Consider the following 27,298-nt stretch of genomic DNA (forward strand, 5'->3'; position numbering starts at 1 on the left):
AAATTCTTCCTGTTGTCCAGTCTAAACCACCCCTGGTGCAGCTTTGAGCCATTCCCACGTGTCCTGGCACACCATACCAGGGAGAAGAGCTCAGCACCTCCCTCTCCACTTCTCCTCGGGAAGCTGTAAAGAGACATCGGGCCACCCCTCAGCTGCCTTTTCTCCAAACCACACAAACCCAGAGTCTTCAAAGGACATGACATTCAGCCCCCAGCCGGCTTAGTTGCCCTCCTGTAGACACATTTAAGTACCTGAACATCCTTGTTATGCTGTAGGACCCAGAGCTGCATGCATACTCCAGGTGAGGCTACACCAACACTAAATACAGCCGGATAATCACCTCTTGACCTGCTGGATACAGTTTGCCCTCTTGGCTGCCAGGGCACACTGCTGACTCATACTAAGCCTGCTGTCAACCAGACCCCTTTGTGCAGGGCAGAAAGTATGCAACTGAGGGTACACAAGAGTACACACTCTTCAAAGCATCCAGTAAAATGTAATCACCATAAAACCAGCAGGAAATACTGCACCTGTACATGGTTTCAGCTTCCACATCCCCAAACCAGACACGTAAATTTGGAGTGAAGTTCTGTCCTGTAAGTTCCAACATTGCTACATCGCCGCCGCCATTCAACTGGAAAGGGAGTGAATAGAAAAAAGAAGAAAATGCACAAAAAAATATTAAAAAAACCACACACTTCTCTCAGTGGGGTGGGGGGACATGGGACAAACAAAAAACCACCACACAAAGAAACCAAACAAACCCAGAAAACAATTTCTTCACCTACACAACTGAGCTGTAAAGAAGTAACACATCTAAAAGATATTGCCAATTAATTTGATATCCTGAAGGAACTTCCAAGTTCTGATAGTGGCCACTTAGAACAGAAGTCAACAAGGCTTTGAAAAACAAAGAACAAAGTATCTTTCAGAGAAAGTGTTAGGGGAGCTTCAGCTTTTTCCACAGCAGAAAGCCGATTTTCTTAATAAGGTTTCAGTCTGTCCCTCTTTGATCCATAATTGGCTGTTTGAAGAGCCAAAATACGTTTCTAAATAATCCAACAGAAGCAGAAATCCTAAGGATATCATTACCATAGCCTTTTAAGAAATAAAATTCTTAATGTACAAAACAATATTATTTCTGTAATGAACAAGCCCCAGTATTCTGAAATGTAGGTAAGAAAAATTACTGCAACACACACCAATTTTCCTACTTATAAAGCTAGTAAGAATGTTTCCTGCAGCATTCCAAAGGTACCATGAAGGTTAAATCAGTATGACAAAAACAATCTCACATAAAAGAGCTTATTAAAAAAAACCCCAAACTTACTTGAAGACTTTCTACAACAGGCACAGGTGTCACTGGAGCATGGACCGGTCCCATCCCCTCATAAAATGTGTATTCTGCTTTATCTGTGCTAATGATTGTCCAAGAAGCTCCATCATTAATCATTTCTTTATTTGGTTCTTTTGGGCATGGAGTGGCCTTAGAAAGAAAGAAAAGTTTTAAATCTGACCTGGAGACTCATTTGCCACATCACAGAGTTCAAAACCATTTCAGCCAGTAATGTCCATTATTTCAAAAACGTATTTCCTTATGTTTCTCCTCTAACAAAATGACCCAGAGAAACAGTCACATACATTTCAGCCAAACTAGTAGAAAACTAAAACTTCTGAGAAAAATGTAATTCTCACCTATGACACTGTCACCTCTCGCATCTTCTGTTTATACCGAGTTTTGTTTTAGTTCAGCTTTCAAAGTTTTAGTGTTACTCAATAGCCATTAACCAATAATTTGCTCAATAGCAACTAGAAGTAGCTACTTTAAAACAGATGTTTTATTAAGGGGAAGTGACTAAAACAGCTACAGACTGAAGCGGAATACTTCTCATTAGTCATGATTTACATCTGGCCAAGACCTACTTTTTTCTTTTTAGAGAGTTCTTCACCATCCACAAAATGGTATTTCAGTGTTGTGCAAAGCCAATGACATCCTTGCAAATAAACCAGCAACTTTTACTGTCTCCTTGTAAATATTACTAAGTTTTACTAAATTAGTATACATACATATAAAAAAAGCAGACAACTATTTTATGGCAAAACCTTCTCTGAGCAAATCCATCATCTAGCAACCAGTAAGAAAACTGCGTATAAGTTAAACACAAGCACAGAAAAAAATGGGACTCAAAAATTCTAATTTGAATAACTAAATTCTCTTTTATTCCATTAAGCTTTAAGGATATCTAGGTATGTAGCCATAACCTTCGCTCTTCAAAACTGTGAGATAAACTTCAGTTAGCACGAATTTACCGGCTCAGATGAAAGGAAGTTAAGATCTAAGCTGCATTCTCATGTGGACTCTTCCTTCTGATATGATCATGTAAAAAAACCCCACTGAAAACAGCTTTCAAGGGAAGTGTGCAACAGGAATACTAACTGCAGTTCTTTCCAAGCCCCAGACCCAACTGATACTTTTATTAGAATCATTTGGAGCCTCTAAAATCACTAGCCCAACTTCAAAAGAGGAACTGCTGTGTACTATTTTGATGCATGACATTTTTTCTACAGGCTGACTACAATTCCTGTTGGCGTGGTCTGATGTACTTCAACTCACGACAAATAAAGCCACGGGTATCAAAAATGACCCTGTACAAAGTCTTTGACTGGCTAAATTCCTGCCACAAAATTGAAGGCAAATGCCACAGATTTTGTTCTGAAAGTCCTGCTATGTCAAGAATAATTTCAGGCACATGTTACTCCTCCTGTCACACAAATCCCTGAACCATTATTATTCCTTTTCTAGCATCCCTTTTTGTCACTTTCAAATACAGCAGTTTATCTCCAGGCACTTCTCCTCATTACACCATGCTTATTACCTGGTGTACTGACTGGCTTCACATGGAGAGAAGATGGGAAACAAACAATTGTGTAACATTAATGGATAAAGGACAGGATTCCCAAGAACTGGTAAACACAACAAGGAGAGAGACAGATAGAATCCAAGGAATAAAATAAATTTAGATTTAAAAATAAAAACCACAAACAAGCAAACACCACTAACGACCCCCCACCCTCAAGAAAGCTTTGTATCAAAGGATATTAAAGAAATGAAATTATAATGGATTAGAAAATGTTGTGTTGGGGGTTTTTTGGTTTTGTGTGGTTTGTGTTGGTTTTGTGGTTTTTTTTTTTATAAGAAGCTAATTAAAGGAAAGCAAAAAGCAAAAGGAAGAACTTCACAGTCATTCTCCTTTCAAAATGAACAAAAGCCAACAGTGCAATCCCTCCCCCAAGACTGGTGTTGTGATTGATCAGTCCAATTCAATGTCCTCAACAGTCAAATCTTCAAACTTCTGCATGAGCCCAAGTTTTTCAGGTAGTTAGATGCTGTTACAATTACAAGGGTTTTATGTTCAGAAGGACACTGAAATGAACATGGAGGAAAAAAAAAAGTAGTAAAGAGCTTCAATTTAGATACAAGTGGAGTTTCTAAAGAAAAAAAAATCTGTAAATGACGCCCATGAAATACTGAACTTGGAACTGGTAGCTAGAACTCAGGATCCTGGAGTCACCACTGACAGTTTTCTGAAATCACTAGTTGAATGTGCAGTGGCAGCTGCAAGTCACAAGACAGTGTTGGACACCATCAGAAAAAACACACTGAGAACAAGGTATTGGGTATTAGTTTGCCAGTGTAAATCCTTTGTTCACCCAGTTCTGGAATACTGTGTGCAGTTCTGGTCTCTCTAAGAAAGCCATGGTTAAAAAAAAAAAAGAAGGTACAGCAGGGGCAACTACAATCAGCATGGAGCTGCTGACCTCCTGAGAAGCAACTGGAAAGACTAACTCAGATTTGGAGAGAAGAAATTAAGATGATGATGGGTAAGGCGAACGCGGAACTGTTGCTTACTAAATCCTGCAAAACTGGAACTAGGAATCACCCACAGAAACTATTAGATCATTCAGAACAAACACAGCAAAAGTTTACTGCACAGAGGACAGGAAACCTCTTGAACCACAGAATACTGTAGAAAAAGAGAGGAATCAGACCGATGGACTACGCAGCTACAAAATGATACTAGAAGACAGTCAAGGAAACAGCCCTTAATAATACAAGAAGCGTGTGCTGGTAGAGTACAACTGTACTGGACTGCAGAGAGCAACCAGGTGTGCTGCTTCCTGTAAGCACCATCTCCTCTCGCTGCTGTTCGACACAGATACCGACTACGCTCTGATGCAGTAAGGCATTATTTATATTTTTCTGTATTCTCCAGAATACACAGACATCTTTAAAGACATCTGGCTGGTACTTCAGTAACTGAATTTCAAGGGGTTTGTAGGATCATGCTGACCTGCTGAGTTATTACAGCCTCTCTGCTTTATGCCTCTAAGGTCTCTGTACTGGGCTATTTCCATTCATACAAGTGAGACTTGTCACCCTGAAGTAAAGTTTGGGGTTGTTTGTTTTGGTTTGTTCTCCCCCCTGTTTTTACAGTGACCACAGTCTATCTAGATTCCTACTAGGAATCCGGCAGGAACTGTATGCAACAGTAAATGCTTCAGAACGGGCAAGTGAAAGACGCTACACATGCCTCTTTCTCTGGTCTTAGTTTTCTCATCCAAAGGAAGAAACAGATAAAATGTGATTTCTCTCCTGCCACTGGTAGAGTTCATCTTCCATAGTGCTTTCACCTACCAGAGAGTGGTAACAGCGTGATGTCCAAGTCAACAGATTTTATTCAACAAGTAGAAGCAGCAGGTACCTACTCTACCAAAAGATTTCAGAATAGTGGGTTGTCCTTTTGTTTAAGATCTACCCATGTAGAAAGTTCAGAGCTCTTATCAGATTGGGCTCCACATGCGCTGCAGAAACTGAAGAGCGGCAGGACGTCCTAATAGTCCCACAGGCAAGTCCAGGATGTTGAACTAAGACAGCTGTCAGAGCAGAAGGGGTTGCTTCTTCATTCAGCCCCTCCCATTAAGTACTTTGAGTAAGATCGCAAAGCAAAGCTGATCCTAAGTTCTTGCAATCCCCGTTTCACTGCTTTCTCTTTGACAAAGGTCCATTATCCTCTACAAGAAAGTACATAGATAGGTATGTCTGCTATGTGCTGTGGGTAGAACTAATAGATCTGGTCCCTTCTGAGCCACAAGCCATGAATATGTTTCCTGAAATACGAACAAAGCTTGTCATATTCTCTTTCCATTGTCCCAATTGATGACAGAAGTCAATGGAGCCTTTAACAATCCTTGTCCTTTCATTTAAATTAAGGGAAATGTTAGCTTCCCCCCTTCTTACCTCTACTCTCTTACCCAAGAAGCCACAGGTGTTCTAAGTCACAAGTCTTTCCCAACGTGGCTATCTTCCTGGAGCACAGCATTACCCCTCAGCACCCTTCACTATTTGAGCTGCCCTGGATGTTTAAGGAAAATTGCAGTACTTGGGAAGGCCTGAACTTGGTCACAGCCTTGTTACTCTGATGGGAACTACCATGCTGAAAGTCTGCTAAAAGCACGCTAACATGCACATGAGACTAAACCCCCCAATTTGTTAGCGTGCTTTATAAGCCACCAGAACAATTCTACACTCTGGGTTTGGGTTTTTTTTCTTCCTCCCAGCTCTCCCTAGGGTTTCATTCCTGTTACAGTAACTTCCTAGGGATATTCTTCTCTACCTGCTGAAGAACAAACACTTGAAGACTGAAACAGCTACTTTCTTTACAGACAGATCAAATATCTGGGGCTCTACAAATTACTGTGGTCAACTGCCTCAGCTGTCTTCGCTCTTAGCCAAGAGCAAGGCAGCGCAAGCCTAAATTCACCGTAAAATGAGACTATCATGAACTGTATTGTTTCCCATTTGCTGTAATCTAGAAATGGACACACAAGTAAATGGTCCAACTCCTTTGGCATATGTCAACATGTTAAGCAACACGATCATGACTGCATGCACAAGATCCCAGTGTGTTTCCATTGGAGAAAATAGAATTCACTGCCTAGGTAGACAGGCAGAAGGTTATGAGGGAAGAAAACACATTTGAAAAGGGACAAAGAGTTCATTGCTTTCCATCCTTTTTTTTTTTTTTTTAAAAAACCAAACCAAAACAAGACATCAGACTGCATTCAAAACCAACTGCAAAACTGGCATTCATACATATTTTGGGAATATTTAGGAAAACTTCACAACCATCCTTCTCATCTATTGAAACAGTTGTAAACAACTCACTTGAAATTGGATTATTCTCTCCTGGGAAAGGCACAAATACATTCTTTCAGTGTCTTTAAGGTAAAACGCACATTTATGGAGCTGCGATACTGGATCATCTGCATCCAATAATGCTGTTTGTTTATCTACTTTTCGAATTATCTGTGAATGAAAATTGTACATATATATATTTAGGACAATTTCTGTACTTCATTACAGTGGAGATTACATATGTGCTGTCAGTAAAGGAAGTGAAAGGCCATTTATTTTTTTTTTATAATTTCCATGCCTCCTAGTTTAATACCAACACTCAATTGATAATTTTCAATACTTTCGTAACAAGAACACAACATTGAAGCGACACTCATCATTACAGCTTTGGTGTGCTGCATGCATATATATTTTATCTTTCTTACTCTAAGAGTTGGGGAAAAAACATGAAGCTTCAGCAAAATCTACTTTTGTTCCATATCCTGGTATAAAAGAGCAGTGTGTCAAGTATTAGTAGACTTCTGTGGCAGACTAGTTGCTGAAGGAGAACAGTTGAAAATAAGGGTTTACTTTAAAGGTATTGAGATGTCCTTAGGTACGGTTTTGCCAGTACAACAATCATAGTGTGTCTTAGAAATAGTTGATCATTACATATGAAAGACAACTGCAAAGAACCATTTGGCAATACAGTGAAAAAATATCTGCTGACTTAATTGAGCTTTTATAATAATTTATTTTTTAAAATTAAAAAAAGTTACTCCCTTACAGACAGCAGAAATCTGTAGCTTGGAAAGTTAAATCAGCTTCTAGAAAAATGTTTACTACTTAATTTTATGCAACACCAGCAGAAGCAGCAGCCAAAGTGCTTGAAGATTTTTAAGACGACAATCAGAAAGTGAACCATATCCTCTGGGATTTCTAACGATAATAAATGGCATTATGGGCAATATAAGTTTCAATGTTAACTTGCTTCTTCAAAGTTCCTTGCATTAACCTATAAAATGTCTGCAAGTTACCTTTTAATCGCATCACCTTCAACCAATCTTGTAATGCAACATGACAAATGTTCCCAACAGCAAACAAACCAGGAACCTTTAGCCCAATTTATTTTAACCTATTTCTAACTACAAAAACGATTTCTGGAATCATAAATGACAGCATCTCCTTTCAGCAATAAGAAAATAGTAACATGAAGCCCACAAGTAAAGTGAGATCCTCTTGCAGAATTTCCTGTGGACTGAACAGGATCATAGGAAGCAGATCGGGATCTTTGTCAAGTATGATGGGGGGGGAATCTATTTGAATTATTATTTTATACCATTTACTCCGAGCAGGTTACCTTCATTTTTAGCTAATTTTGATATTGGGAGAGAATTTCTCATTACATTCCTAGTAAAATAAGTCTGAGAGGGGAACAAAAATGCACCTGCAGGGAAAGCTGGTTTTACATTGTTTCCAGTTAAAAGGGGAATTAGTAAAGCCTTGTATGAAATTCATAATGGGCTGACAAACCACAATTTCACAGTTCTCATATGAAGCATTGTTTATTATCAGTCACATAAAATTCCACTTAGGCTGGCATTAAGTGTATAAAACAGGAGAAAAAAACCCTGTAATTAAATTTATTTATAAAAACCATTACTGTGTATCCAGTAATAAAATAATTTTTTTTGTTTGTAAACTTTAACTGGTTATAATTAATTTTCTATCTGTGAGAAAGACAAGGGCTGAAAATGTCTCTAAAAGAAGTGATTCCAAAGGCATTTCCATACTTAAACCATACAGAATTAATATATGTCCAAAATGCTTCTGGCAAGGGGATACTGGTTTAACTATGTACCATTAGAAGTACATAGATGTGCTTTTAGATTCAAATCAGTAGAGCATTGTTGAAAGCTGAGCTGAACTCAAACAACGGGATAGTCCTACTGGCTGCAAGGACTTTAAATATTGATATTGAATGGATGAGTAAAGTATTTTGCTACACTGGGACCTACAATACAGTTTTTGAAATAGACATTTTCTTAAAAAAAGCTTGCAGATTAACCAACTTTGGCGAGCTTGAATTCTGAAAAAAACTCCCTATGCTTATTTTAAAAGTTGTTCTTTGCTTACAGAATTAATTGGTAGATATTAAAATATACTTTTCTTAAAATGAGTGCAATTGTTCATTTAAAACATGTATTACCAAAAGGAAAAATACAAAGCATTTACAAATATTTGTAAATAATGCAAGCCTAACTATGCGATTACACTAAGCAGCCATCTACAGTTAATTACAGCATTGGAGAAATTCAACTGTACCAGTCTTGGGAGTGCCATGCCAGTAACTGAGCATACAAGTTTGACAGTCTGCCCATAATGAATGTAGCCGTCTCGCACGGTGAATTCTTCTCCTTCCGATTCATCATCGTCCACTGCATGAAAAAGGAATTTCCACATTGTTTTAATCACTGTTCTCCTTGATAAGAGAAACATTTACCATCACACTATTACATCAAGTATATACTCAGTAGTAAAACAAATCTGCATAGGGGAAATTAATATGGAGGAAAAAAACACAGGACTTCTTTTTTGTGGGGATGGAGGGAGGGAGATGAAAAAATACATGCTTCATTTTTACTTACAGAGGTGAATGTAAAATGCTCCCCACTGTTGTGAACTGGCATGGAAATTACCACCTTCTACGTGCAAATATCTGGTGCTAACTGTTTGGGATCGAAGTCTATTAAATAGTGCCACTTTTGTCCCTGACGCAATACATACTGCAAGGAACACATACAGACTTGAGATTATAAAATTACTTCATCATTACATAGAAAAGTAACAAGAAGCCACAAATGCAATAAATTAAACTGATGAATACTGGAGATCAAGACATAATTCTCAATTATTGGTTAATTTAGAAAATATTTATATTTGTGACAGACCAAAAATAATCACAAAATGACAAGCGGGCTAACATACATAGTGGCATGCTAGTTCACAGAATTTTACCACTTAGCCGAATGGGCCAGTGCTTGCCAGCTGAAAACTCCTTCTGTTCATAGCTCTCCAACAACTGATTAATTGGGCAGAAGCTTTATTTAGCTTGCCCTTGTGAAGTACTTAGACAGCTTTCAGCGATCACTTGAAGTATATTTAAAGTATAAAGAAAAATCATTCTTACAAATCACAATCAATTGAACAAGACACAGACATAACTATGTAAAACTGTAATCATGCAACTTGAAATTCCCTCAGTTATGAATTTATTTATCAAGAGAGAAATACTAAGTCTGCTCCCCTAAAAAAAAAAATTAAAAATATCAGCAACTAGCATTTTGCAATCAAAATGGGCATGTTTCTTCTACTTGGTTCTTATTCATTGTTCATCAAAACTATCTGTCTGAATACAAAGTCAACAGTGCATACTCTGAGCCCACGGGGGTGAACTGCACAGCAACAGACTGCCTTTAGTCATGTGGCAAGCTAGCGGCCCCGAGATCCACATTCCATAGGTGAATGGGTTCCAGCCCAACACAGATGGAAGAGCCTTTTAAAGCACTAGTGAAGAGAGAGAGAAAAAACAAACAAAAAAAAAAGGGTATCTCTTGAGGTGCTCCAGTGGTATGCAAGCAAAAACTTCGGAGGAAAAGCAAAAATGCTCCCGATTATATATTAGCACCAGAGATATCTTTAGTTGAAAAACACGATAAGCAAATAAATCTGGGTGAAATATCACCATACAGATTTCTTAACCAATTACTTAAAAGGAACCATGCAAAAACTATTAAAAATAAAATCAACATGGAAATGACATGAGACAGTAAGAAGGTGGCTGTGATGTGACAAGGCACATTTTGGATAACATGATGCTACTCATTTATCACAATGTGAAAGTTATGTCTGACACTGATCAAAACATCCTAAGCACCACATCGTGGCAGCTTAAGAGATCCAACAGCTTAGAAAGCTGAGGTAGAACATTCTTTATGCATTTGTCTACAAGGATTAACACCTCACTAAAGTTTTTTGGTGGTCCTTTTATATTTACTAAATAACTGTGACTGCATAAAACTCAACAGTGTAACCTATCTATACTGGAATACTTTAAAATACACTGATGTGCACAGTACATTAAAAAACAGAATCAGAAAATTCAATTGTATTTACTTTGTAACCAGACCTCAGAATACATAAGAAAAAATTGGTAGGAGGCAAAATTAATTGCTACATAAAGAACTGTGAAATACTTACAGTCTGCATTTTTCAGTGATTGTTTCTTTTTAGAAGGTTTGGAGATGACTTTGATCCGCTTACTGAGGAACACGCCGATGTCGTCACTATTGCCGTAGAACATTTTTACTGATAACATGAAGTGCTTTCTCTTGTCTGAGTCTGATATGTATAACGTTTTGGCAGTGCAATAATTCTGTAGGTGAAAACATACTGTTGTTTCTCCTTTTAAGTCAACCCAATGCAAGAAACTACATATATTTAATTACTAATAAAATAGAAAAACTGATGCAGTAGTTTCTAAAACAGATAGGAAACTGATTTTTCCATCTGTTCTATCTGGATATCTTTTATGATTACTGTTTAGTGTTGTAAAATTTAGCACCTAACTTCAGTTCTTTAGCATCTCTCTTAAGACCCTTACCAGGATTGGAAAACGGATGATTAAAGACTATAGCTGTGCCAAAGCCATTTAGCACTGCTAAAAACCACATTTGAGTGAAGCTATACAGGCAGTACGCTGGGCATGCACAAGAGACTGCCTGTGCAGAAAACGTGTTGAGCCAAACTTTTCTTGAAAAGATGGAAGATGACTGGGTTTTGAAACACTGGAAAGTTATTTTGGCTAAGTGTTTACACTAGCTGACAACAGCTTAAATCGCAAAACATCTCAAAAAGAGCTCTTATTATTCTTTTCCTGTTCAGCAACATATGAAGCATTTCTAAGTGGACTGTGTTGGAAATACTAGTAGCTCTAAAATACTGCTTAATAAAACAACCAGCTAAAATGAGCACTTGCGTGCTGCCAGTTCCATTCCAACTGTTTAAGTCACGACAAAAAACCTTGTAGCAATTTGTATCACTATAAAAAAAATAATCTACTAAATTTAGTAAGATGCTATTTTAATTGTATTTTTATGCAAAAGGGACTTAAAGACTGCTTCTAGCAGCGGATGTTCTTCAGATACTTCCTTGATGAGATTATCCACTCATGCAAGCCAGGGAGAGAAACAGGGAGTTTGGGTGAGAACCCTTACTTCAGTTAACCACTGATGCCTAGCAAATAACCTAACAGTTTACTGACCCTGTATCAACAACCTACAAATGAAAGGTCAGCACCCTGCTATGATCCCATGAACCAAATCCACCTATTCAATTGTCCTACATATTTGTGAGGGATTTTTTTAAACCAGTTATGTAATCTATGCTACAGTGTAAAAAAAAGTTATCAAAAATAAGCAACAGTACTCCTTGAAATAGGCACCATGTAGCTTTACTATCCTCTGCAGTAATCAGTGGTTTATTACAATTCTTCTACCTTTCCTTCCAAGTTCAGCTGCTGCATTTCTTGGTCACTGTTTCCTATTCCAATGAAAGCGCAAGGTTGTGACTCTTGTTCAGTGCAACCATCCCATTCCATTTGCTCTTTTTTTTTCTTCCATCCACTGCCCATAAGATACACACATGGAGGAGGACAAAAGAACCTGAAAATGAAAAATGCATTATGAGATCACACAGAGCTTTCAAGAAAACTCCTGAGACAGAACTTGTTGTGCACCCAAAGCTTCCTCAGCCCATTCACGCTTTGCATTCCAGTTTATACACGCACACCCTTGATTTGCCTTGAAGGTTTTCTAAAATGCAAATCAAAAAGGAGAAAACGCAAGGAAAATCAACGTTAGATGCAGAGTCTCTTTCCAGATCAATGACAGGTGACAGTCTGCAACTCTATAAAACAAAAACGCTTTCTATCCTCATGAAGAACAGATTCTTAAAGTAAAAAGGCCTTGAAAGTGATGACAGTGTTCTGCTTTCTGCAGGTGCTTAACAGGATGGAGCAATTAATACACACAGAACAGTTCCACAAACTAGTTTAACGGACGGCTGCTGACTTCAACTCCCAAACATCTAGTGCTTCATCACTAGCAAAGAAGGGAGTCTACTCCATCCAAGCATAAATCTCTCATTTTTAAAGGGAACAGATGATTTCACATCTTCATCAGTAACTGCACAATATATGATCTAGTTTTCAGCAGCACCGACTGAAATCAATCTACATGCTACTTACATGTTTAAAATTAAACACAGCATTAAAACACAATGTCTTGAAGTTTCTGCAAATTGTTAAAATGCACATGCTAATCACTTTTGGTTTTAGTTCAGCCAACAGCTGCAGTGTTTTTACCATCGTTTAGTTAAGGTCAAAGTTTAAAAATGCAGAATGACTACATCCAGTTGTGAGGTAGCTAAAGAGGCATGGAGGAAGAGGATAAATAGAATAATTAAAACTTTTCCAGCCATTTCAAATTGGAGAGTAGTGCTTAACTCGCACTCCTGAAATCCAAAGACAACTCCTACCCTTACACAGGTAGGTAGGCAGATGGGTTTCTTTAATTTGGTTTGGGACAGCTGAATTAATAGAGTATTTCTATTAAACATCATATAACCATTATTAGAAGTTAGCTTTAGTATGAAAATCAAGTCTAATACACTTTATCTTAACTGTTCAGCAAAATTACCTTCGTTTAAGATACAAAATGCTTTTCTAAGGAACAGAATTCTTAATAGATTAAACCAAAGTCCTGAGTTAATAATCACATAATAAAATGTAAATATTAAGAATTCATATAAATAACTGCAAATATTTGTAATCATTTCAGTTAATGCACACAACTAATGTATATTCTTTGTCAGAGAAGCCAAAAACCAAATTTGAAGTTCTACTGCAATTCAAAATGTGCCAGTGGTTATGATGGCAAAAATTACACCCCTGCAGGCAAAAAAAAACCAACCAAACCCCAAACCAAACCCAAAACACCCCAAACTTTCTATCTTGCCAATAAATCCACAGGGGAAATTTTTCACTTAATTTCACTCTTTTTAAAACACAAACCCAGTGATATACCAATATGCACACAGCTTCAATATCTATCAATATCTTTCAAAAGTATAATGCTCTGGCTTGAAAACAGACTGCCTACAAAAGACAATTTGTTCAAAGTAGCTTGCTACGTAACATCCAAAGATATGCATGTATGAGAAGCCCACTAAATAAACTTGTGAAACTGCTGCTACAGATTCCTCTTTAAACTTAGTAATTCTGAACAAACAGAAACAAATGTTTTATTTCTTCCATTGTGATAATCAATTTCAGCAATGACTTATCATAATTACTTGGTCTTTTTATTGCCTTCACACTGTTCTGAAGCAGAGAAATTTCGGTTAATATGGAATTATCAATTAACAAAAAGCCACCTGGAAAAGAAAACTATTAAAAGTTTAACAACTAACATTTTTTTATGTGTTTATTGCATCAGTTTTAACTACCTTTATTTTATTTTCTGGTATAATTATGGGTCATATGAAGGCTCTCGAATATTTTTTCTCTCAGTTGAAAATGCAGAACACAGAGAACCAAGGCAACAGGTAGAAACTTGCCAATTTGCAAAGGCAATGTTTCCTGATGGAACTGTCAACTTGAGAAACGACACAATAAAATACCTCAAAAATAAAATTTAATACTTTTGCAGTAGCAGCATAAGAGAATACTTCCACAAGCCAGCCATAAATCATAGAGCTGAAATTTATAGTTATCTGACACAAGGGGTTATTGTAACTTTCTACTGTAAGAACAGAAGTTCTGAAATTTAAAAATCACCATGAATAGAAAGAGCAGGCAGTAATAAATGTTATCAAACAGCACACACTGCGTATCCTTTTTTTGCTTGCTATTATGCTTTTCGCTTCTAATCTCCTTCTACCTGACCTCTGTTCCAGCATTCTTCACAAAGATGCTGGTGAGACCCCACCTGGAGTGCTGCGTCCAGGTGTGGAGCCCTCAATATCAGAAGGATATTGACCACTTGGAGCGAGTCCAGAGGAGGGCCACGAAGATGCTCAGAGGGCTGGAGCACCTCTCCTATGACGAAAGGCTGCGAGAACTGGGCTTGTTCAGCCTGGAGAAGAGAAGGCTCCAAGGAAACCTCATTGCAGCTTTCCAGTATCTGAAGGGGCTACAAGGGTGCTGGGAGAGGACTTTTTACAAGGGCCTGTAGTAACAGGACAAGGGGTAATGGGTACAAATTGAAAACAGGGAGGTTTAGATTAGATATCAGGAAGAAATTCTTCACAGAGAGGGTGGTGAGGCACTGGAACAGGTTGCCCAGAGAAGCTGTGGATGCCCCATCCCTGGAAGTGTTCAAGGCCAGGCTGGATGAGGCTTTGAGCAACCTGGTCTAGTGCAAGGTGTCCCTGCCCATGGCAGGGGAGTTGGAACTAGATGATCTTTAAGGTCCCTTCCAACCCAAACCATTCTATGATTCTATGATGCTGAATGATGTAGCAGGGGTATATTTAAGAAGGCTGAGTTTCTGTTATACACCAATTAAATCCTACTGATCTCAAAACCAGGAATGCATTCCTTTCTTTTCAACTGCATTTATTTCAAATAGCACAGATGACCTGACCTGATTTCCCTCAAATGCTTCTTTACCATCATGGAAAAATGATCTTAAGAGGACTTATGTTTTTGAGGGAGACAGTGTAATATCAATGGTCAAGATCATAAAACTCAAAGTACAAGGTGTGTATTTGCCTTCTACATGACCAATCTCATTCATATGCCCTACATCATCCCACATCTAGACGTAAATACTGTAACTGTTAAAAAATCTATTCTAAGGCTCATCTACTGGTTACTGCAACTTTCAGCACGTTTTAAGAAAACGGAAAATCAAAACAAAGCAAGAAATAACAGCTTTAGCATTACACCAGGAAAAATTCTACTGTAGAAAATTGTGATCATAATTTAAAAATAAACAGATACACACATATGGTTGTGTATATATATATATACACACACGTGGGTGGGAAGGAAGCAAGATAAGAAAAAGTGACATTTTTATTAGACTGGTAAAGAGTCAAACAAGGGCAATGATTGTGGCCAACTACTGGTTCGGAGGCCTACTCTGCCATCGCAGATGGGGGAACACCACGGTGGTCGTCTATGAACAGCACTTGGGGGTTATGAACTAACTCCAAGGTCAAAAAATGCAATTTGTTTGGGGAAGTAACTTCAAGCAACAGACGCTTTTATTCAAGAGTGGGTCTTTTGGAAATAAAATCAAGATTGCCAGAAAAAGCACATCACGTACCTGGTCAGCTTCTTTGAATGTCATTCAACCGTCTGTCATTCAACCTTGAATGACAATACAAGATCCTTCCAGTGTTAATGGATGTATCCCACTAATTTTCTTCCCAACAACTATAAGCTATTTTCAATACAGTAATTATACACAGACTAAAAATTAATATCAAACTTCATTAATGGAGCAGTGCTTTGCAAATAAGAAACCAAACCCCTTGTATTCCAAGTTGGTATTACACCACAAAGCAAACATAACACATTTACCTTTCTTCCTCATGTACTCTTCTGTATTTAAGTTACCAGTTAGAACACAAGAAAAAAAAACACCAAACCAAACTTTTCATATCCCTTTTCATTTCAGCCTTATTCTAAACCAAGCCCTTTGAATAACTATGGCCACTAGATGGCAATGGAGACCTGCAAGAAACAAGTGTTAACCCACTGATGAAGAGAAAATAACTCACAAGAATTAAAGCGCTCTCTTTAAATTAGAGCACACAGAAAATCCTTGGAAAACTATGACTTACTGAGCAACGAAAGAAACCTTTGAAGCTAAAACTTCCAAACAAGAAGAAAGAGTCTGGACATTCACAATTTGAATGGGTTTTATATGTCAGGCTCTTACCCTTCAGATAGAGCCAAGTACATTCTGGGGACTTCTCACTTCGTATTTACAATCCCAGGACCTCACATACAGAAGAGATTAACTACAAATTTCTATCCAATATAGTGTGAGTAAGCAACAAGTATCCTCATATTTCTAATTTTCACAGAGGAAAGTGTCTTTGATATTTATAAAATAACTACTGGAAGCAGGTTCTCTCATTAATAAAACATTTCCCATGTAAATAGGAATGTAAATGTTTATGTGAGAGGCTAACTTTCAGATAACTATAAAGAAGAAAAATCACCTCCAAAATAAATAATTTAGGTAATTTCCAGTATTACTAATGGGAAATAAGGTAGGACAGTGTTTGGTGGAACAAATGAAAATACTCTTCCTTCGCCCTTCGATTCAGAGGGCCTACCTCTCTCTTTTCTTTAACCACAAAACTAAAGTAAGACTGAGTGGGAGGGAAAAATTCTTCTGAAGTATTAATCTGACCTATAGTAAGAAGAAAGTTATGTTGGAAGGAAAGGCAGCTGCGTCTGAGCCTTCTGAGCTTGTTCAGAATTTTCAGTACAAGTAGTAATGGTGGAAAATCATGTAGGATGTAATTTCCTCACTGGATTTATAACACATTCTCTTAATACCTCTTCTCTATGTCATGAGCAGACTGGCAATTCCTTGCTGAATAAGCAGTAAAACACCACAGGCCATTCTTCTGTGAGGTAAACACCTAACAACTTGATCTAAAAAACACATGAGATCTGTCAGGGATCAACTCTGTGAGCTCTTTCATTACTGGAAGTATAACAACCAGGAATGTCTTTCCTAGACAAATCCTATTCCACACTTGTTTGAGCTGCATGACAAGATGCAGATTCAGTGCTTCCTACTTGCTGATAAAAACCACAGTAACTGAACCAGGATAACATTTTAGGATACCAGGTCTCTGCAAATACTTCATGTATTTAACATATCTTGACAACATTTTGTTGTGAATTGCTAGTTTCTCAGGGGAAGCTCTCTGTGATGCTCCTGCTATACATCTTCCACGAACTTGTGATCAGTGTAATGAAAATGATGAGCAGTTTTAAATGATGCTAACATTGGGACTGGTATCAGCCAGGAAAGGTCAGAGGATTCAACCTCCAAAATGTCAAAGGGAGTCCCCACAGCGCCTTATTACACTATAATTTCATGGGGTGCTCAAGTGAGGAAAGATCATAGTAGTACCGACCTCACGTTAGACTCCAGACTCAGTAACTGAGCACAGCTTAACAGAAGCAAGCTGTACTCATCTGCTATGACGGATCTGTTCCATCAGACCAACTGGAAACCCAACATTTTTCCATGGCAAGAAAACCAAGCTGAGATTTGTCTACAGGTGCTCCCCTTTATTCCAAATGACTTGAAGGGAAGAAAGAGATAATTTCTAGTGGTTTCTGAATTAAAAAAAAAACCACCAACAGAAAGTGAAAAAGGTTGAGTTTTTGTCACCACCTGGAATTTGGTGACTGATTTAAAACTGTAGGAGAGAACAATATTCCTTCAGTCCCTTCAGGCCCTAAGCTAACTGAATTTGCCAGGAAGCAAGGGGTAGAAAGTAAAATAAAAACCAGTTCATGTCATTGCTACCTAGTCCTGATGCACTCAATGCTCTTTTCAAACCACAGTCTTCTGCTCAGAAAGGTTTGCTTTTTCTACTCATCCAAGTAATCCCTGTGTTCATCTTACAGAAGTTTTTGCCTTCAGGAGGACTTTATGTTCAGGGTGACATTATCAAGGAGGTTCTCCCTTTGTACCTGTCAATCAATTCCCAGTGGGTCAAGGAAGGACATGTTTTTGTCCTTCACCCACACCGTTCTGTGCACAGAACTACTCAGCAGTCTTCTGTCCTTCTTAGGAGCTGTAAGAACCAACAACATCCACTAAAGAATTCAACAGAAAAACAAACAAATGAATAATCATTAGGTGCCAGAGTGCTAAGGATGAAGGAAGTAGTGGAGCCATGGGGTGAACCCTGGAAAAGGCTACGGTCTCAATAAGAGTAGCATTTACCAGAGGGCAGGAACATTCAGTTCGGTGAAAGGAAGTATACGAGCAGAAATTACAGGAGCTCGTCCGCTAACAGGCATAAGGCAAGACACAGTTATGCCATTTTCGGCCTAATCAGTAGTGATAATGTTTAAACTCGGAACAGCATGTAATCCACAAATACCAATCTGGCTCACAGTCTGATGAACTATATCATGGAATCCAAAACACTTCAGTCCTTTACACTGTTGAAAGTTCACACTGTTCAGACTCTGAAGAGAGAAGTCTCAGTGAATGGTAAACATGGAAAAAAACCCCAAGAAGCACAGGCTAAACACCCACACTCATCAGGACTAAACATCACCTGAGTCCCTAAGAGTCATCCACTCAAAAAAGAAAGAAGCCTCCTTTCATTACTGTCATTTAGGGAGAAGTAACAAGATCACTCTCAAATTAACCCCCAAGGTCTCCATCCACAAGGAAACAGCCTGGAATTGTGTTCTGTGAGGCTTGTTGAAACCAGACCACACTACGCGAGACCTGCGCCGTCTGCAGGGAGTTTTCAACAGAGTATTTCACCATCTACTAAGCCTCATCAAAACACCGAAAGGTAGTTATTGTGCTAACCTTTTAATTATGCCTTGCACAGTTTATTAATTATAAATAATCCCCATGATCTTACAACAAACAAGGTTTACAGACTGCAACAAAAAGTGGAAGTTTGTTTAGGTTTTTTTAGCTTCTATATTTACTTGAAAGACATGCCAAATTTAAGAAAGAATTCCTTTTGTAACTTGACTTGTCAGTTACAAGGATAGAGTGCAATTTAACTTATTCTTTATGGATCAAAAACTAACCAGATTCTATCCATGCCATAATGAAGTCCCATGGAAAACATTTCTCCATAAAAAACAGATAGGAAATAGGTTTCTGTCTTTAAAGCATACGTATGCAAAACAACTCACTTCAGAAATGGTATTTAACATAAAAATGGTAAAAGCTTGATTGAGCAGTTGCATAAAGCAGCCTTAAACCTTTACTAGTTTTGCTCAGTCCAGCACGATGAAGAACCAAAGGGCATGTTCTGCTATAAACAAAACAGAAGCAACTAAAGCAACTCAAAAAAAAAAACCAAAAAGAAAAAAAGAAAAGCTAATTCACCATTCAGTTCCATGAAGTATTTTAAGGCATACATGGATCCAAGGATTTAATAACCAGCATTTATCATATGTGCTGATAACAACAGGACAACATTGCTGATGCTAACAGTCTGAGAAGCAGCAGAACAGTCCCAGAGACTGCCTAAATGAAAGCCTAATCAGCAGAACAGTACCAGAGACAGACGAAAAGCTGGACATGAGCCGGCAGTGTGCGCTGGCAGCCCAGAAAGCCAACCGTATCCTGGGCTGTATCCAGAGAAGTGTGGCCAGCAGGTCGGGGGAGGGGATTCTCCCCCTCTGCTCTGCTCTTGTGAGACCCGACCTGGAGTGCTGCGTCCAGGTGTGGAGCCCTCAACATCAGAAGGATATTGACCACTTGGAGCGAGTCCAGAGGAGGCCACGAAGATGCTCCGAGGGCTGGTGCACCTCTCCTATGGGGACAGGCTGAGAGAGTTGGGCTTGTTCAGCCTGGAGAAGCGAAGGCTCCGGGGAGACCTTATTGCCGCCTTCCCGTACCTGAAGGGGGCCTACAAGGAAGCTGGGGGGGGACTTTTTACAAGGGCCTGTAGTGACAGGACAAGGGGTAACGGGTTCAAATTGAAAGTGGGGAGGGTTAGATTAGATATCAGGAAGAAGTTCTTCCCGGAGAGGGTGGTGAGGCACTGGAAAAGGTTGCCCAGAGCAGCTGTGGATGCCCCATCCCTGGAAGTGTTCAAGGCCACGCTGGATGAGGCTTGGAGCAACCTGGTCTAGTGGAAGGTGTCCCTGCCCATGGCAGGGGGGTTGGAACTAGATGACCTTTAAGGTCCCTTCCAACCCAAACCATTCTATGAATCTATGATTCTAAATGGTGTGTTAAAATGCAAGAAAAACCAAAATGTATGTAATTCCAAACTCTCGTTTCATACCCATACCAGAATGGCAATCATTTCACTATCCTATTATTTTATAACAAACATCCAGCCATTTTCATTCCTAGTCATATCTGGCACAGCTCTGAAATTGTCACCCTCATGTGATATGCTTCTGTATCTAAAGAGGTGAACCTAAGATACCTTTCATGAACAGAGTTGTGCTGACAGTCAACTGAATTGCATCTCACAAAATCTGAAGCGGTAACAGAATGTTTAGTTCCAGTTAGCAATCATTTCAAGCAGTGAGAAACCAATGGCTGGTTTACCGAGCACTTCCAGTACTTTGGTAGTTTATGTGCCACAGTGACTTTAGCAGCATCAGGTGACATGTACACATATATTCAAAGCAACAGGAAACGCACATAGGAGTTTACAGGAACCTAGTAAATAACAATTTGAAGCTCTCTCCTGTATTCTTCAGAACACTTACGTAAGTTTCCCAAACAGTAATGCAACTTTTAATAATCAAAATCACATACTTTATCTTTTTATTTTCTCCTTTCTTTTGATGCAATTTGTTCTCCAAAATAATGGTACACAGGACAGCTTTATGAAATGTTCCTGCCCTCATGAACTGCTCTGTCCCCAAGAGAACAAACTGACTAAACTTACAGATATGCTGTTTAGAAAGCCACTTTCTTATCTATGGCACACCCTTCATTTTTTGGGAGTAACACGCTTAACCATCTGCAGTGATGATCTAACTATGAAATTCCTGAATGACAATACAATTAAGATAACAATCAGAGGGCTCTAGATTGTCGTGATAAATCTTTTTAGCTATTGAGTTTGCTGCAAAGGGTTAAAGGTGTTATTTACTGCTAGGAAGGCCCTGCATTGCAACCCTTTTGCATTTAAGCGTGGCAAGGAGCAAGAGGGCTGTGTAGTTACACAGCAGATACAGAGCATACTTGCCTGCTTCCACACCCTTCCTCCTTCACTGACTTCCCATTTGAATCTCATCAAGAATTTCAGAAAGATCTAAAATGCACTTTTAGTAAACAATTCCATGGGGCTGCAGAACCTGAACACTGCCTGAAACAAAGGACTTGAGACACTGGCTAACAGAAAAGAGACACCTGTTGAAAGACAAGTACTCAGGCACAGAATACTGAAGAACAGTTGAAAATATAGTCTGCATCTCTGTGACACACAGACATCAGGAAGTGTGATTTAGATCAGTAGCAACTGAGAACTTTGCAGGCTTAGTTCTAAACATTCCTGGCTTTTAACTCTTTTATCCATAAATATGTTAAAATCTCAAATCTCAGAAAACTAGAAAAACCAATAATGTACCAGGACTTACACATCAGCAGCAAAAGAAAGGTTAACACTTCAAAGCTATTAATGAGCTGAATATGTGGTCTTCCGTGGTGAACAAATATTAATTATATGAAGTATCTGAAAACCAGCCTAATACTGTGCTATTTATTTTAGTGAAATTTAAGGTAAGAAAGTATCACTTATACTTGAAGAAAACTCAAGGGGACTAGAAATCTGCTTATGAAGGACCATCCTATTTGCTTCTACTAGTCATGCAAAAACAGCATACACAGAAGACTGCAGGAAATCCACCTTTCCCTAAGAAGCATTCATCCTCACGTCTTCCTGTAATTTCTGTCCGTCAGAAAACTACCTGTTACTGTAACTTGGACCGTACCGATTTTTACAAAAGCATGTTTAATAAATATGGTCACGATTGACCTGTCATTCTTTTTAAAGCTCTTATAGATCTGACTCAGGAAAGTATCTTACTGAGGCTAGCAATTTCCCTTTCATATTAATTTGAAATTACACTACATGGAATGTCACAGGTTTGCGGAATTTGTTACATAACTAAATGATTTACAAGAACACATTTAGAGTTACGTTTCCTCACACTATAGTCTGAGAAGCTCTGCAATGTACTATGCACCAGACTACACACTACAGTTTCCCTAGCTGGGAGCTGTAGAGGGAAGGCAGGAAAGAACAGACACTTACCTTTTTTCATTCCCATACGATTTCTGCGCAACTTTTGCATGGAGTATTAGCACTGTTTGATCACCTCGCTCCTTTAGGTAATTTCGCATTGCTTCCCTAAAAATTAAAAGACAGAATAAGCTCTGAAAATTCTTTTGGTTTTGTCTGTAATAAACCAAAGACAGATTTAGGACTAGAAAACCCACCAAGCCACCTGAAATTCAAAAATGGCAACTCATCACAATGAGTTTGGTTTGGTTTTTAACACAATTAGACAGCAAAAAGAAGCAATTCCCTTGCATGAAGCTAGCAGTAGGGATCTGTGGTCATTTACAATTATTATGTTTTCCAGAAAAGATGATGCATGTGATGTAAAATCATACCAATGCCACTCACTACACCATGTTCAAAGCCTGATTTTGTAAAGCACACAATATTTGATAGGAACACACCTTATTAGTTGAATATTGGCTCCTTAACCAATTTAGTCTCTCGTGATAATGACAAATTGTTCTGAAATTTCGTTTAAGCTATTAACTAAACCAATGTAATATTTATATAAAGTTTCCTTTTGGTTGTGAAGATACTAAGAAAAAGTTAAACTCTTCATCTTACTGTTTTCTAGAGAAAGCTTCTACTTCCTGTATACAACCAGGTAAAAGAAAATTACCGTTTTCTATCATTCATCATCACTGTAATGACAGATGTCATACAGAAGCTATAATTACCCCAAACACACCGCCAGTAGTGCCTTGAGAGAAGTAAAAGAACAATACACCCTATCATTCTTCTGTATAATAATCTAACTTCTCATCAAGCAGCATGCCATATTCAACACCTAAGGGTTTAGCTGTGTCAAGAGTGCTGACAGGAACACCCTAAAGTCCCTGGGGGAGCTTTCGCAGGTTGAATGCCCACCAGTGCACCCATCTTCAAAGTCATCAACCAGAAAAACAAATTAGAAATTTAACAGCAAGTTACACGGACAGATGAAGCCCTACAGAAGAAAGGGTTTTGGGGTGGTTTTCTGGTTTTGGTGTGTGGTGGGGTTTTTTTGGTTGGTTGGTTGGTTTTTTTGGTGAACTGCATCCAACTGCTGAATTCCCTTTGGACAGATCTAGAAAATCAAACATTTCCAGTGAAAAAAGATGGAACATAAAAAGCAGCATTTTGTTGACAAGGCCTTTTCCAAAAGAAATCCCCACATATACCATCACAGTGGAAAGCAAGTAGATTGGGTTGTGGGGGGCCTGGGAAGGGATCTGTCATGCCTGCATAAACCAGCCATCAGTGTGCTAGATTTTCCCGTGTAAACAGCAGGATAAGAGCAAAGACTTGAATTACTGTTTTAAATTTGAACTAACTTGATCTATTTACATTTGACATCAGTAAAACTTATGTTTATCCATGAAAGCAGAGATGGAAGAACTGTCTCAAAGCACACAGACTTACTTAATTTACAACCATTGTTTAAGAATGTATTTTAAACCACAAAACATAATTCACTGTGACATTATGATTATACATTTCATTATGATATATATTAGCTGCATTTAAATGGTTTAAAACCTTTTCTCTGACAATCTGAAATACACTATTAAGAATATTGTTACACGAAATTAAGAACATCCATAATACTCAGAACTTTTGACTTGATTACCATTAAAAACCCGCTCAAAACCAGCAACCCACGCACAGAAATACTAGGTGCTATCTAATATTTATTTAGCACTGTATGAGGAAGAAATTCTGCCTTTTCTACTAGTCTGTTGCTACAGTGGACTTACACAATCCACTGGGAGAACTAGGAATGTTCCCCTCCAATCCCTCCCGCTGACAATGAAAACACATAACCATTGCATTTCTTGCATGACGTTTTTCATTATTAAATTTTGAAACTGTCCACAAAGGTAGTACTACTATAGTTTACATCTAAAATCAACTAGCACAGTAGCAACAAAGTAATGCTGTTTCAGTAGGCCTTGCAGTGACAATGAATAGGTTATTAGACAAACTGGAAAGCCTTTATACAAAAAAGCAGAATAAAACAAAATGCCTGTAAAGGTTTCGGGATACATTTTTTAGTATGACAAACAAATCATATTCCTAAAAACTGTGTGTGAAGGTTTTACCATTTCAGCATTTTTCTCTTCAGAGGTAAAAAGTTAGGTTGCTTTCCAGCCTTTATCAGTATCAAAAAGGTTTACAAGCACTGCTTTGAAGGATGGCTAGTAGTTCCCAGATCCCTATCCTGTAGGATATCCAGGTACAGGAGAGTACCTGGCACATTTAGTAACTAAAATCCTGCAGATGAAGTTAAAAATCACTACAGTTAATAGATAACTTTGTTAAAAGACTTTACACTGAATAGGCATTTTTATTGTTTGTTGTTTCAGTTTGGTTTGTAGTGGGTTGGGGTTTGTTTTTGTTTTTAATAATAGCTGATAAATTCTATAGGTAACTTCAGGGCGATATTAACAGGTGTTACTGCTGAAGACAGGAAACAGTTCAATCCTTAAAACTTCCTATCTTTAAATACACCTGCATGTAGGTATGCCAACAGGGAACAACGTTTGTTCAAATACTTGTAAGTCAGCACAGATCAATTTTGCATTGAAATTAAGTCACAATGACACAAGCTAGTGTGAAGCTTACCCAGAAATGTAATGAGACAGATATCCCCAACACAAAATGTAAACTTCCCTCCCCCAGTGTTTTACATGAGGCATCATAATTTCATTCCAAATAGAAGTAGGACAAAGGGTTTCCATGCCTTTATACAGCACTATTACCCCACAAAGCATTTTAAACACAGTACCTACTTAGAGTCAGCACAGTTCGTGACACAGAATAATAAATATTTGCACAGACTGTGTTACAACAGCTGGAAAAAACTGCGACTACTTAACAGCTTCTACTATAAATACTTCCCAGGCAGATAGGAGCAAATCAGGCACAGTGCTCCAGGCGTGGAGTACACAGTACTCTGAACGCTTTTCAGAATGGACTGACCTGGTGGTACTATTCGATGCCATCTCTGACTGCTCAGGTTTCACCAAAAATTGGTTAAGAACATTCCTCAAAGGGACTGTATTCATTTTGCTCTTACCTGCTGCACGACAGCAGTAATGCAATAGCTGAATTTTGGTAGTAAAAAGTGTTATTTTATGTGACCCCACAAGACACTTTTACCCAAGAAAAATCTAGCTCACTCCTGGTGATTTAAAACTAAGCAGATTCACATCCTACTGAATAATCTATAATAACTGTTGTGAAGTCAATATTATTTCTAAAAAGGCATTTTGAGTATCATATTAAAAACAAGCCATTCACTGTCCAGAATTTGAGTTCTGGCTGCTGACTGCATACAATAATTCAAAAGCTTTGGAATTTAAAATTCTACTATCAGCAAGCCACAATTTTTTAACTTAAGAAATCCTTCTAAGAAGGAATAACTTTAGACAATTTTTAAAAACATAATTTCTTTAATGCTTACCTGGTAAGCCGTTTCGGTTGAGGTCGCTCTCCAAATTTCCTAAAAAAAAAAAAAAGGCAGAAGTTTATAATTTTAAAAAGTGTTTAGTCATAATTATACCGTGAAATACTATTCCAATTTTACAATTTTTAAAAATGTTTTGGAATTTGGTGTCTGTCTTTCTAATTTTCTAGATAGAATACTCCTCTTTGCAATAGCTTTTCACACAATAGCAGAGGCGCTTTTTCTTTTTTTTTTGGAACACTAGATAACTTTGCTTATATCAGGAGGCCTTTGCCACAGCACTGACCAGAAGTGCCAACAATAAGCAGTTGTTATTAACATACAGAAATTAACAGACTTATCTCTGAGCTGACAATCACAGTGGATGTTTCCCATCAACAGAATTTCTCAGAAATCTGTTTTTCCTTAATAACTTCTTACAAAAAGGATCACGACGTATTTTATACATGCCAGTATAGAATTATAAGAAAAATCTCTCTCGTGGAACGTAGCCAAGCATGATCAAAAAATATCCTGCTATACACTTAACGGTTTTTAGCCATGAATCGTTTTGAGACAGTGGTTATTTTTTCAGTGCTTTAAGAGTGTTCTTGAGAGAGACTACATTCTTTACACTATGTTAAGAATTTCCACAAAAAAGTTTTATTTACATAAAACACTGAATTTACTCAGGCCAGAAACATTTTCATTAACAAAAACATCCTCAGATTAAACCAAAATGGTCAGGTAAAAGATGTGAAATTAGGCAGGCTGTACCCAGCAATGTACATCTGCTCAACATTGTAAGGAAGTATAACCACAAGCTAAAATGAGGACAAAGAAAAAAGAAAAAAAAAAAGCCAGCTTAGCTTAACACCTTTTTATCTAAAAATAAACTGTGGCATAGGACACTCTGCTTCTGCTTGCCAGTGTTCATAAATATCTCTATGACTTGCCAAACTCTTTGTTAAATGGGCATATCTTTCCCTTTATGCGTACTGGATAGTGAAAATAAACCCTCTCCTAATACTGTCCTAAACAGTGTTGGAGGCTCCCTAGGACAAGAACTTGATCATTAAATGTGACAAGAAAGTTCCTTGTTCGTGCAGTGAATCTCTCCTGAACTCTACCACAAGTGGTGCTGGAATGATTTGGTGCATTCCAGTGTCATTTGAGTAATTCTAGAAATGTAAAAATACATAGCTATTGCCATGCATACAGTTGAGCAGAAGAGCACTCTCCTGAAAAGACAGTGACAAGAACATTAAGCAGGTTTTGAAGTTATTTTTCAAGACTTGAGAAATCAGTCTTCTGAAGTACTGGCAGTCCACTTCATGTAGAGGAATTGAATAAACAAGAAGTGGTCAAATTATTTTTTTTCAGGTTAAACAATGAAATTAGAATTTACTTCTCTGACCAGAGAGAAGCTCCTTTCACGTTTTACTTTATTGTTAGTATAGTGTTCACTTGTTCGGCTTTATTTTAAGCGAACCATTGAAACTAAAATTCTTGCTGACAGATTTTTATGTATTTTAAATTTAAAGGTCCACTGGACACATACTTCATTTATATTTCTCTCTGTG

The 27,298-nt window shown here is 38.0% G+C and overlaps 1 protein-coding gene across 1 annotated transcript in view; it reads right to left on the bottom strand.

Moving 5' to 3' along the window:
• The window catches only part of RBPJ (recombination signal binding protein for immunoglobulin kappa J region), a 27,169-nt gene extending 1,398 nt beyond the window's left edge, over positions 1 to 25,771 (bottom strand). The window contains exons 1-9 of the mRNA XM_010148316.1: positions 25,734 to 25,771; positions 22,259 to 22,354; positions 11,733 to 11,898; positions 10,436 to 10,610; positions 8,824 to 8,961; positions 8,501 to 8,613; positions 6,227 to 6,367; positions 1,331 to 1,486; positions 531 to 634 (exon numbers count right to left, since the gene is read on the bottom strand). Of these exons, the coding sequence (XP_010146618.1) occupies positions 531 to 634; positions 1,331 to 1,486; positions 6,227 to 6,367; positions 8,501 to 8,613; positions 8,824 to 8,961; positions 10,436 to 10,610; positions 11,733 to 11,898; positions 22,259 to 22,347 (1,082 nt within the window). The 5' untranslated portion in view covers positions 22,348 to 22,354; positions 25,734 to 25,771. The remainder of the gene's footprint in view (positions 1 to 530; positions 635 to 1,330; positions 1,487 to 6,226; positions 6,368 to 8,500; positions 8,614 to 8,823; positions 8,962 to 10,435; positions 10,611 to 11,732; positions 11,899 to 22,258; positions 22,355 to 25,733) is intronic.
• Positions 25,772 to 27,298: the final 1,527 nt, after the last annotated feature.

Source organism: Eurypyga helias, unplaced genomic scaffold (assembly GCF_000690775.1).
Source record: "Eurypyga helias isolate BGI_N326 unplaced genomic scaffold, ASM69077v1 scaffold39533, whole genome shotgun sequence".
Lineage (NCBI taxonomy): Eukaryota > Metazoa > Chordata > Aves > Eurypygiformes > Eurypygidae > Eurypyga > Eurypyga helias.